The following is a 12,995-nucleotide window of genomic DNA, read 5'->3' as shown; positions in this document are numbered from 1 at the left end:
ACGTATCTTCCTTGCCCAAGAAAATCTCCCCATCCTTCTGCCACGCTTCCAATCCTAGGAAATAGTGCATTAACCCCAAATCCTTCATGTCGAATTCTGCTGCCAGATTCCTCTTGCAATCTTCTATGAGCCTTGATGATCCTGTCAAAAAGAGATCATCCACATACAAAACTAGGATGAGTGGCTCACACTCTACCATCAAATAGTAAAGCTTGGGATATGCGTCACTCTTGCCGAATCCCATCCTCTACAAGTAGCTGTCAATCCTACCATACCATGCCCTGGGAGCCTGCTTGAGTCTTATAGAGTTTTCTTTAGTTTGTACACATGAGTGTGCCTCTCATGAGTCTCGAAGCCCTCTGGTCGTTCTATGTATACTTCTTCCTCTATCACCCCATTCAAGAAGGTTGTCTTGATGTCCATTTGGTGAATCCGCTATCCCATCTGAGTTGCTAGGGATATAACTGACCGGCTAGAAGTGTATTTGGAAATTGGGGCGAAGGTCTCCTCATAATCTATCCCTTCTTTTGTGCATACCCCTTTGCCACGAACTTGGTCTTGTATTTTTCCACATTGTTGTTTGCAGCATATTTGATCTTGTAGATCCACCTAGAACCTACAATTGATCTGTCTTACGACCTTGGCACTACCTCCCAAACATCATTCGTCATCATAAAGCTAAACTCGTCTACCATGGCATCTACCCATACTTGATGTTGTGCGGCCTCCTGAAAGCTGAAAGGTTCTTCAACTTGAGCCATCAATGCTTTGTACCTGTCAGGTTGTCTACGCTTCCTTTTGTTTGTCTTAGGAGTTCCAACAAATTCCTCTGCATCTCTCAATGTGTGACGAACCTCTCTGTTGGCTCGACCACTAGTCATGGGAGGTTTAGCCAGCTCCTCCTCATCCTGCCTCTGTTGCTCCATCTGTTGAGAACTTCCCAGATTTCTTGCACCTGAGGAAATACTGGTATTGGTCATAGTACTTGATCCTTGTGACTGTCCTCTTACTTGTCCCACTGGCGGCCCTTGTGGCTGCCCCTCCTGCTGGACCAAAGGAGCTTTTGTTGATTAATTCTGATCACCTGCAGGCATCTCACGAGATCTCCTGAAAGCTCGGTCCTCCATAAACTTCATGTCTCACCTGACTAAAATCTTCTTATTGCTAGGAATGTAGATCCTGTATGCCTTTGAGGTTTGGTTGTACCAAACGAAGAACCCCTTCTTTGCAGTTTGATCTAGTTTGGTACGTTTCTCATTTGGCACGTGGCAATAAGCAATGCTGCCAAAAATTCTAAAGTGACTAACTTCTGGCTTCTTCCTTGTGAAGACTCCTCCTCGCGTTTTCTTCCCTAATGCTCTATGAGGAGTCATTTTCTGAATATATATTGTCATGTTACATGCCTCTACCCATAGAAATTTGGGTAAATCTTGGTCATATAACATAGCCTTTATAGCTCCAACAATGGTTCAGTTTTTCCACTCCGCTACACCATTCTATTATGTATTATATGGAGTTTTCCATTCTCTCTTGATTCCTTCTTTCACAAAGAAATCTGTGAAGTCTTTATCAATATATTCTCCACCATTATCTGAGCGAAGTGCCTTGATCTTCTTCCCTATCGCATTCTCCATGAGAGCTTTAAACTCTCTGAAATGATAAAAGACCTCATTTTTGGTCTTCAAGTGGTCTAGGTTTTCCTGGAATGGTCATCAATGAAGGTGACGAAATATTCGGCACCACTGAGAGCTCTAGTGGACATCGGGCCACAAATATCTGAATGTATGAGTCCTAACATGCCATCAGCTCTGTTGTTACTTTTGGGAAATGTTGCCTTAGCATACTTCCCAAGTATGCATCCTCTGCAAACATCAACATGTCTCGTGCCAAGTTCTAGAACCCCTATCACTGTTTCTTTGAGCATCCTGTGTGCTCCATGGTGTAGATGCCCCATTCTCCTATGCCATAACTCATTTAGCTCCTCCCCACTGCTACTGTCACTGCGTATTAGTGCCATTGGACAGTCAATCTGTAACCAATACAATCTGTCACTTCGAGCTCCATTCTATCTTACCTTTTTCCAGCTTGGGTGTTTGACATACACTTTCTTCCCTATGAAGTAAATGTCATACCCCTTATCCTGTAATTGGGAACTTAAATCAGGTTCATACCCAATCCTGGCACATGCAGTACATTTGTAGCGTTGTTGCTTGCTCTTGAATCCCTCTGAAAATCTATGGTACCTCTCCCTACTGGAGTACATTTCGTCTTGTTTCCCATAGTAATTTGGAAGTCCATCTGCTCCTCCTTATAGCTAGAGAAATATTCTCTAACCCCTGTCATGTGAGCTAATGCTCCACTGTCTATATACCAGACACCCTGTGAAGTTGATCTTGATAAGAAAGAAAATTCGTCCTCCAACCTAGAAGACAAATCTGAAGTCTCCTGAATGTCACTTTTGTCCATGGTTATGCTGAAGAATTTATAGTGTGTTATTCCTCTTTCACCTGACACTGGTTCTGCACTAGCAATCTGTTGCAAAACCTTATGCATCTTGCTTAGAGATCTGCCCAATGAAATAACTAAGCTGCTCCCTCTGCCTCTAGAATCACTCGAACTGGAAGAATCAAATTTTTCTGCCCTTTTCTCAGAAAAATTGAACTTCCTCAAGCAACTCAGCCTCCTGGCAATAACACTACGCTTCCCTTGGGAATTTCGGCCCATTGCCCTTGTTGAGCAATGAAATTCCTTTCCTTCATTTTTGAGCTCTCCAACTGATCAATTGTGCTCTGATACCATGTGAAATTTGTATCTATTGCAGTAATTGGAAATTATTCTTCTAACTATAAATTTAATTATGCAGTTTATTTGCTACAACAAACAACGAATAAAATCACAACTGCAATTTTCACCATAAAAATACTGCGGAAAATAAAATACTGAACACTAAGAAATTCTAGTGCACAAGAATTTTGACGCAATTATTTTTGGACAATTGTCCCCGGAAACACCTAATGTGGGAAAATTGTTGCAGCAAATGAGGGTTTTATTATTATTCTTCAATAACAATAATAAAACCCTCATCTGCTACACCAATTTTCCCGCATTAGGTGTTTCCGAGTACAATAATTTAGATGCTACAAAAAACTAACATTTTACTTTATGTCTACTAAAATATCAAACTTGTATAGGGGCTTTTAATAAAAAATTAGAGTTGATAGATCTCATTTAAGTAGCAGATTACCTCTCTTGCTTTATCATCATCACACTCGTGGATTCCAACCTCTAGAAGAGCTCGACTTGATTTTTTTTACTTCGCTACTTGTGGAGATCAGATCTTATGTGGATTTTCGCTATTGCAAACTAGTTTTTGTTGTGGAGACGTCATTTTGGGATTGAAAGAAGGCACGCTCTTAGATAAATTGTGAGTATTTTGTTGAATATCTTTTATGGTTTTGCATGTAATAGAATATTGCTAAGGTTTTTATTTTATCTTGTCTAAATGCATATGTTTATTTTTAGAATGATGAATTAGTTATAAAAAACATAAAAACATGGATTAAACCATATAACATCAATCATCTAGTAGACATGGGATCATCAACATGGCATCACACTACATGGGATCATCTACATGAGCTACATAAACATCATCTGGCTCATAGTAGAAGGACTCCTCAGGTTGCTTTGCAACCTCAGTAGTAGTAGTAGTAGTAGAAGCAAAACTAGACATCAAAACTACAAATCATTGATCAACGTGATCACTCATGAAATTCATCATTGGTTCAACACTACTAGAAATGGGATCATCAACAAGAGCTACATAAACATCATTTAGCTCAAAGTCTTCAGACTTGGATTTCTCAACCTTATACTATGGTAGAAATTGAAAATATTTACATGCCAAACCAATGATTTTGGTTTGAGTGAATAGTCCATCTCCTCAACCTTATAATATGGTAGAAAAAGCTTAGCATGCCTAACCAATTATTTTCCTTTGAGTGAAGGGTACGTTTTAGTTAAGGCCATGGTTTAGGAGTTCAACAAGCAATACCACCAACATCAACGAAGTTCAACAGTCAATGACATCAACATCAGGGTACTTAAAGGGATTCATGCTCTTGATCAAATGCCAATCTCATACCCCCACACGTGACATAATCAATTGGAAACATTGCAATCGCCTAAATCTTGAAATCCTGAAAATCATTAAGTCTGCTAGATTTTGAGTGATATCTAAAAATCTAGTTTTTCCATAGGAAATCTAATGAGGTCGAAACCACTTTCAAAAATCCTGAGTCATTTCATGGTAATGTTAAAAATTTAAAGAAAAGGATGAAAATGAAAGGTAAAGGAAATGCCACTTTTACTTTAAGAATTTAACATTACCATTGATTGCCAACATTGCTAGGGTTGAAAATCTTAACAACCAGTGAACGCACTAGGGAGGGAGCGAATTTTTTTTGGAGGGAGTGACCAAGGAGCGCACTCCCGAAATTATCTCCCAAATGGGAACACACTCCTGTGGTCACTTCTAAGCGGAGCGTGCTTCGAGAGCGGATTCATGGGGGGTGTCGCTCCCCGCAAACTTGGGTTGAGGGTCAACCTCTCATTTTTGTGTTGTACGTTGATGATTTGATATTGACAGGGGATAAGGAGCTCATCCGTGACTGCAAGAGAGATCTTGTAGAGGAGTTTGAGATGAAGGATATAGGGCTGATGCACTATTTCCTTTAGTTGGATGTATGGCAAGGTGATGGGCAAATATTCTTGGGACCAGGGAGATACACGCAGGAGATTCTCAAGAGGTTCCACATGCAAGATTGTAGGCCCATGACGATGCCTCTAGTCACAAACTAGAGGAAGGTAGATGCTACCAGAGGTGAGCGAGTGGATGTCACTCTATACAGGCAACTCATAGGGTCATTGATGTATCTTGTGAACACACGACCAAACATTTTTTTTGCAGTTAACCAGTTGAACCAATTCATGGTTGAGCCGACCAAAGTGCATTGGGTTGTTGCCAGCATGTGTTGAGGTATCTCAAGGGCACAACAGATTATGGGTTGTTATACACGTAGGTTGATGGAGTGAGTCTTCAGCAGTGTAGCATGACTCTTTTAAGACCCGCGAGTACCCGCGGGTCTTGACGAGTTTTATAGTGAGACGGGTCACTCGCATAAAACCCACGGTTTCTACCCGTACCCGCTAAAATCCACATAAAACTCGGCTACCTGTGAAGAACCGTATATGACCTGCATAAGACCTGTGGAGACCTTCAAATTTTGATTTTTCAATTTTTTTTTAATTTTTGTTTTTGAGATCATTTCGAGGGAAAGGGAAAATGGAGGGAAAATTTTGTTGAGTCTTATACGGGTCGTTCCCGAGTCTTATGCGGGTCGCTGAGTCAATAGCCAGATGAGTCTTATACGAGTACGAGTCATGCAACATTGGTTTTTAGGTATTCACAGATGTAGATTGGGCAGGGGATTCAGTAAATAGGAAGAGGACTTTAGGTTGTGCTTTCATTGTTGGGTCAGCAGTTGTTTCTTGGTTTAGAAGGAAGTAGAGATCAGTTGCACAGAGCTCAATTGAGGCTGAATACATGGTTGCCAACTTGGCAACTTGCGAGGCTATTTGGTTGAGGAAGCTACTTGTTGGGTTTTTCGGTTAGAGGTTGGAGCCCATGGTCATAAACTGTGATAATCAGAGTTGCATCAAGTTTTTTGAAAATTGAGTGTTTCATGATTGCTCCAAGCATATTGAGGTCAGGTACCACCATACCATAGATTGTATTCGGAGGGGTAAAGTCAGACTTCAGTACGTACCTACAGAGGATCAGACAGCAAACATCTTGACCAAGGCATTGGCAAGAGGCAATTTCGTCTACTTCAAAGATAAATTGGGTGTTATGCAAAACACATTCTTCTCTAAGAGGGAGCGTTAATTGAAGTTAGAGAAGGAAGGGTTCTATTAAATTTAGCAGTGCACTATATTTGGTAGAAGGACTCACATGTGAAGCTAAGGCGTAGTCTACTTTCTCTGAGTGTTGACTTAGGAAAATTCTCTAATTTTCCTTGGTCAAAAATAGTAAATTGAACTGAGCATGCATGGAGATTTTATCTCAGTTTGACTTGAGCCTGAGAGGCCAGTTAGCTTAAGTTTGAGAAGTCAGTTTGACTTAAGTTCAAGGCAGCAGTTTGACTTGAGTTCAAGGCATGCAATTTGACTTGAGTTCAAGGAAGCAGTTTGCCTCAGTTGTTGGCAATTTGACTCTACATAGAGAAGAGTGCAGACTTGGTGGATCATTGGATTATGCACTAGCAGGAATTTGTGTGTAGAGCTCAGAAAATTCATTCCAGATCACATCACTTAGAGAGGCCGAGCAGACTTCTCAAGGAGGCAGGACCAGCCAGTACAATTCGTACAGCTACGCAAAAGAGAGGCCAAGTTGCTCTAGAGTGTGCAGGGTATTGTGTTGAGGAGCAGAGAATTCTAAGGGAATTTTTCCCAGTGATTTGTAATTGAATTACTGAGGTTTTTCTGAGCAGATCAATGAAAACACATATTAGCAGGTTTTCCCCAGTTGGGGTTTCCTAGGTATTTTTGGTGTTTTGTTAATTGTATGCTTGTGTCTTTATGAATTTATTTTCCAGTGCAAATTCGTTAGAATACTCGGTATATTTGATCAATGAATTTCGCAGTTCAGTTTTCTAGTTCTTGCATCTCAAAATACTGTTCAAATTAGCTGCTGGGTATTAAAGAACTAACATGATTTCCTTGTGATTTTGACAATTTTGATGGTTTAGATGCCCCTGGTCTGTGGCTCCTTAACCAAAGACTAGTCCTGCAACTCACAGACAAACTAGCAATAAAAAAAGAAAATAGCTTGACTCGGACTGGGTAAATACTCTGGAAAACCTAGATGATACAGAATTAATTTAACAGCATTATTATCATTTTATTTAATTTGGGAAAGACTTGGATAAAACAGAAAAATTCCCAAAAAATTTAACATTTAATTTCGGTAAATACTTCAGAAAAAACTTGGCTGACTTGCAAGCCAAACTGGCCAGAAGCAATTTTTACTCGCCATCCAATTGACTGAACCCATTTTGTGGGTCAAGCCAGATTTGACCCACAAATCCATGTCAAACCTGGTGAGTATTATAACACTAGTGATATAGGGGTTCATATGTTTTGATAAAATAATGTGATAGTATCCATAGCATGAAGCTAATAAAAAGCTAAGTTTTCTACAAAAACTATTATGGTTGCAGCCCACTACTAGAAAGTTATAAACACTCAATATGAGTAGACTCCATGACAGGACGCCAAAGATAACAAATTAATATACCAAGAATTTTGTGGTGTTTGATCAATTTACATATTCTACCAGGTCAAACAACATTGTGGCAAGAGTCGTCAGAAGGTCAATGTAAGTTTCAACTTGCATATGCCAGTGTGAATTTAAACATAGGAGATATGAAATTTGTAAATTTTTATTTTATAACAATCTATTGGGCATGAGGGTTTAGACAGTAAAAGCAACATGCAATCTGTAAGTCAATTTTTGAAAGGAAATTATAATAGAATTTCGTTGTCTCTTGCACATTTTGAATCCAAGACTAGAGAGTAGAAACCTTCTACTTTAGACTTAGAGCGGCACAATTAAAGGAACATATAATGTTAGGGAAGACTTCAAACATATATATGAGAGACAATGAAACGGGAAGTTAACGATGAACCATGTATAAATTAAAAGGAACCCATTGAAAACCCTTTTGCATGAATGTCCACAGAACCCCTACTTTGAAAAGCTCTTTTAATTACATATATACATAATCATGTTTATCGATGAGTTTAGAGGCAGTATGTTCTTAACCTTTTGTGCATTCCCATGGTTTTCATTTTTTTCTAAAGGAATAACTGTGACTTGAACATATTAGCTTTACAAACATCTTTATACTTGTTTTTATAAATATCCCTTTTTGCTTGTGTTTATAAATATCTGCGGCAATGGCCAATATGTTTATCAGTCTATGGTGTGAAGCTTATATAAATACCGAAGTCCTATATTTTGCAGAATCTCATATTTTTGTAAATTTCATTTCATAATAGCTAGCTTCTGATGTGTATTGGCACATAATGACACTTGTTTCTAATGAGTCAGGGGAAACAAAGAGGAAGTTTGAAAGTGTGTACACCGGGGGGACCATGAATACACCGGATTCAGGGACAATTCTTCAATATTGGCACTGTTGTGGCTCTGAAGATCCCTTCAATCCAGGATGTGTTGCAGCACCTCATTCTTCATACGATGACTAAAATTTCTCATTCTTTGTAATGACAACGGTCCAGTTGATGTAAAACTTGTTAAAGTTGTATTTTCCTCTATTGGCAATTTAAATTCAAATGTTTATAGGAGATTCGAATTTGAAGAAGTTGTCCTGTAATTTTGCCCCTTCTGACGAAAGTAATTGTTACATTGACAAGCTTAGAGCTGTGTGTGAAAGTGTGACAGTTTATTTGAAGCTTGTGCCTCTCAACTTTTGTATGTCAATTCTCCTTTTTCTCATACAGATGTGAATAATTTCTTCATTCTTCTTTTTTTACAGTTGTCTGTTATCTTAGCTTCTTACAAATCATGGGAAGGATCAGTTTTTGAGAGCCTTGCTATTAGTTTCAAACAGCAATATTAGGACCATTTTTACTATGTTCTACTAAGCTTCAAGGATGTGGGGGCAGGGACATGCACAAGGGGAACATGTCCGAGCACCTCTAAATTTTAGGAAAATTCAGGGGCCATGTCACCGCGTTTGGCAATTTTTTCACTTGAAATTTGAAATTTGTTGAATTTGAAGGCATTTCGAACAAATTTGATTCTAGTTCAACAAATTTCAAATCAGACCCGTGTTAGAAATGTAACTAGGTTCGGTCTTCATAATTATCTTTGTACCTATGTCATTGTATATTTGATGTAAAAAAATAAATAAATATTTTTCAAGCATGGGTTTCATGCTCAAGACAAATTATTATTTTATTAAAGCATGCTCTTCATGCTCATTAATATTTGTATTGGTCAAAGTCAAAGGCTTATTTATAGCTGGAAAAAAAAAATCAAATATTTAATTTGAGTCAAAAACACATCTAGATGTCAAGTCAGTCTCGCCTTTGAAGACATGTCTATTCACATCCCTCTGGATAGTGTAAATAGAGGATGATTTGAGCTCATTTTGAACACACAATTCGTGTTGGAAATATTGAGAGGGGGGTGAATCGGTTTTTCTTATCAATTAGTATATTTTTAACTTCTTGGAGCATTAATTGTTATTAGCGTCAGATAAATATAAACATTATCAACACCATTCAACAATGCACAGTAATAAAGATAATATATAGGTTTTTAGGTGGAAGCCCCTCCAAGACAAAAACCACCAAACACTTCTTAATATTTGTCTCTCAAAGATTTATATCAAGTTTTCAGCTCCGACTAAAAGAGGCTCCAACCCCCTGATTTACAGCCTTCAACTTGTAGGACGCTCCAATACCCTGTTTACCAACTGCAACTGAGAGGATGCTTCAACGCCCTGGTTTACAAGCTCTAACCTAAAGGATGTTCCAACACCCTGATTACTAGTTGCAACTAGGTGGACGCTCCAGCGTGCTATATAGACTCCAACCTACCCTAGCACCACCCTGTCGCCCTTAAGTGTTCTTAGGCTCCAACCTGAAGGAGACTCCACTCCCCTGCCTTGCAACACCCTGTCGTCCTCAAGTGTTCTTAGGGTCCAACCTGAAGGAGACTCCACTCTCTTGCCTTGCACCACCCTACCACCTTGATCAACCGACAAACCACGTTTCACAATTTTCAAATTGGATCCACTTGTGCTCAATATCAATATAAAGAAAAAGCAATACAAGAAAACTAGATCAACCAACAAACCACGTTTCACAATTTTCAAATTGGATCCACTTGTGCTCGATATCAATATAAAGAAAAAGCAATACAAGAAAACTAGAGTACATGCTCTGTCAATCAAATCTACCTCTGCTCAATCTGCATATCAAACCATAGCTGTCAAATGCCAACACAGTACTTCAACTTCCACAACTGAAACCCTAGCTTCACAATTGTAACTAACACTGCTCGTTGTATAGATATATCTTTCAATAACTCTAGCAGAAGTATGTCCAATCCACTAACACAATGACCTACACTGTGTCTATTTTGGCATCACAATCTGCTCAATCTACATATCAAACCCTAGCTGTCAAATGCCAACACAATACTTCAACTTCTGCAACTGAAACCCTAGATTCACAATTGTAACCAACATTGCTCATCGTATAGATAAATCTTTCAATAACTCTAGTAGAAGTATGTCCAATCCACTAACACAATGACCTACACCGTGTCTATTATGGCATCACAATCTTCTAATATGCCCTTGCTAACACTGTTAACTTATGCCCACGAGCATGGTTACCCTAGATGCCACCAATCAAACATATGCCCAATTGTAGATTGTGCCCTTGACGAGCTTCAGATCATAGGATGGCGAACCACTATGTTGTAACAAAACCTTAGCTGCTTATACCAACATCATCAACTACTGAGATGTGCTTTGTAGCCAGGTAGTAATGTGTTGTTTCACGCAAACAGATCAACCTTGGAGTTTGTTGTGAACATGTCATCAAATATTCATATGCATCTAAGACAAACTGTTGCTAATTATATGACAGTGAAAACTTCTTGACCATTAATCCTTAATGCATAACAATAATGAAACCCTATTGTTGTACTTCTTCAAGTGTTGCAGATTAATGCAAAACTTCTTTCTAAGACAATGATGATGCACCATGATCTTAATTGTTGCGAAAATAAATTCTCACCAATATTGACATTGAAGAGATTGTTGCAAGATTATCACCAATTCCTTACTATTGACATCTTCTATAATGACAACAAGATTAACAAAATTCAGATGTACCCTTAAGAACAAAAACCTACTACAATTATATTTGAAAGCTGAAATCTTACTCAAGAAGTATAGTGAGATAAGCGAACTTCTTCATTGTAGCATTTGATGATGATACTCTTACTGTTGTACAAGACTTTTGTCCTTGTAGTTAGCACTGATAATGAGACACTTTCCTAGATGATGTGAGTGTGAGGAAATTGTTGCCAACCTTTAGCTATTGATGTGAAACTCATACTGTGATTCTTAATGAATATTGTTGATGCTTTTCGCCTGTAGATGCCAATGTTGTAGCTATAGTCTTGAACACACCAGTCATTGTGGAACTACACATCAAGTTGCAAGCTGATAACACCATATGCACACCATACTACAATCTTTCTTGCTCAAGATAAGTTATGCAACTTTAGGTTCTTTTGTTAAGTTATTCTTACTGGTTCAACTCCTTCAGGGCAACAACATTTGATATGGAGACTTCAATGAAGACACATTATGCCATATAGAGACTTTGTGTGCTAGTAGGATCATGGCATAAGAGACTAAGGTAAATACTCAAGCAGTGACAAATTGTCCATGTAACATACCTCCACTTCAATACTTGCACTCAGGTTGGCTTAGTTCCTTCTTGACAGATATATATATATATATATATATCAAGAATTCCATATATATATATATATATATATATATATATATATATATATATATCAAGAATTCCATATATATATATATATATATATAGATATATATATATATATATATATATATATATATCAAGAATTCCACAGCGTCATAACATTGTCACAATGTGTTGTAGGAACTTAGCTTTCCGAAAGGACTGGGGCAACTTCAGTTAGGCTATTCTGATTGAGCTTAGAAAATTTTGTTGTCCAAGAACCTCTGTAATTGCAACCCCATCAAACCTCAGTGATTGGATTTTTTTTGTTGTTGCAAGCAACTCCGTACTATACGATGCTTAGAATTATTTCCTTTTGATAAGGCTGAAATGCTTATGCACTGAAAAATTGCACTCAACAGGTCCATAAAGGTAAGTGCCTATTTTTTTGTTGGCGTTGGAGCCTACTTAACCACATAGATGTGCTATCTTCGCTGGCCTTGGAGCCTACTTTAGAGACCTGTAACCTCAAACAAAGCTTATGCCTAGAATGCCTTCATTGAATTTGATTCAAACTGTGACAAGGGCATAGAAGGAGGACCACAAAGATTCTAAACAATAGGCCACATTATTTTCAAGGCTTAGATGGTGGTTCTATATAAAATTGAAGCCTTGTTGAACTGAGATAAGTCCTTGTTTTAGACCTTGATGCCCTAGAGATTCGAGACTGCTAAGAATACCTTCAAAGTATTCCTCAATCACTTCAGATAGGAACTCAAATAGGTCGCAAAGTCAAGGAAACTTCTTCGTTAATTTAGTACCAATCATCATATTTTTGCACAGAATTTGTGCCCTAGAGAGAGTCGAAAATCATAGATAGATTTGCATAGAGAGCCTTTAGTCCTTGCCTGCAAACAAGTAACCCAACAAATCCCTCAACCAAAACCAAAACTAAAACAACCCAAGCCTTTCGTCTGATCTATCTTTCCTCCACATGGCCGAGTATAATTGCAGAGCTTTATCACAAAGATGTTTGTTCAAAAATTATACTTGAGGAGGGCTAATCGAAGCATTAATTTAGATTTCTCAAGGATCGAGAGGGGCTCTCTAGAAGGCAGTGGAATTGCACTTTTGGAGGGAGATTTTGACTTTGAATTTTAAATTGTGGAGGGAAAAACCTTTTGAGGATTTTTTAAATTCTAAACTTCAATTGACTTTTAAAGTTAAAAACCCTCATATGCCCTTGATCATTAGACAACAATTATTCATAATTAACTTTTGCCATAGGAGATACTATTTTAATTCATGGTCAAAATCCTCATGGCATAATCATTTGTCTTGGCCAAGGGAGAGGTGCCACATTATCACCCTTTGGGGTTTTTGCCTAGAATTTGGGT

General features: G+C 38.2%; 1 protein-coding gene across 1 annotated transcript in view; it reads left to right on the top strand.

Moving 5' to 3' along the window:
• LOC149173744 (uncharacterized) overlaps nucleotides 1-8,605 on the top strand; it is a 38,914-nt gene extending 30,309 nt beyond the window's left edge. Inside the window, exon 2 of the mRNA XM_089424718.1 lies at nucleotides 8,174-8,605. Coding sequence (XP_089280844.1) covers nucleotides 8,174-8,328 — 155 coding nt within the window. The 3' untranslated portion in view covers nucleotides 8,329-8,605. The remainder of the gene's footprint in view (nucleotides 1-8,173) is intronic.
• The last annotated feature ends 4,390 nt before the right edge of the window (nucleotides 8,606-12,995 follow it).

The sequence above is a fragment of the Pinus tabuliformis genome, chromosome 4_2 (genome assembly GCF_031772625.1).
Source record: "Pinus tabuliformis cultivar Carrire ecotype Pingquan chromosome 4_2, CPIR1, whole genome shotgun sequence".
Classification (NCBI taxonomy): domain Eukaryota; kingdom Viridiplantae; phylum Streptophyta; class Pinopsida; order Pinales; family Pinaceae; genus Pinus; species Pinus tabuliformis.
The sequence above is the reverse complement of the archived record's forward strand: the minus strand, read 5'-3'. Positions and strand labels throughout refer to the sequence as shown.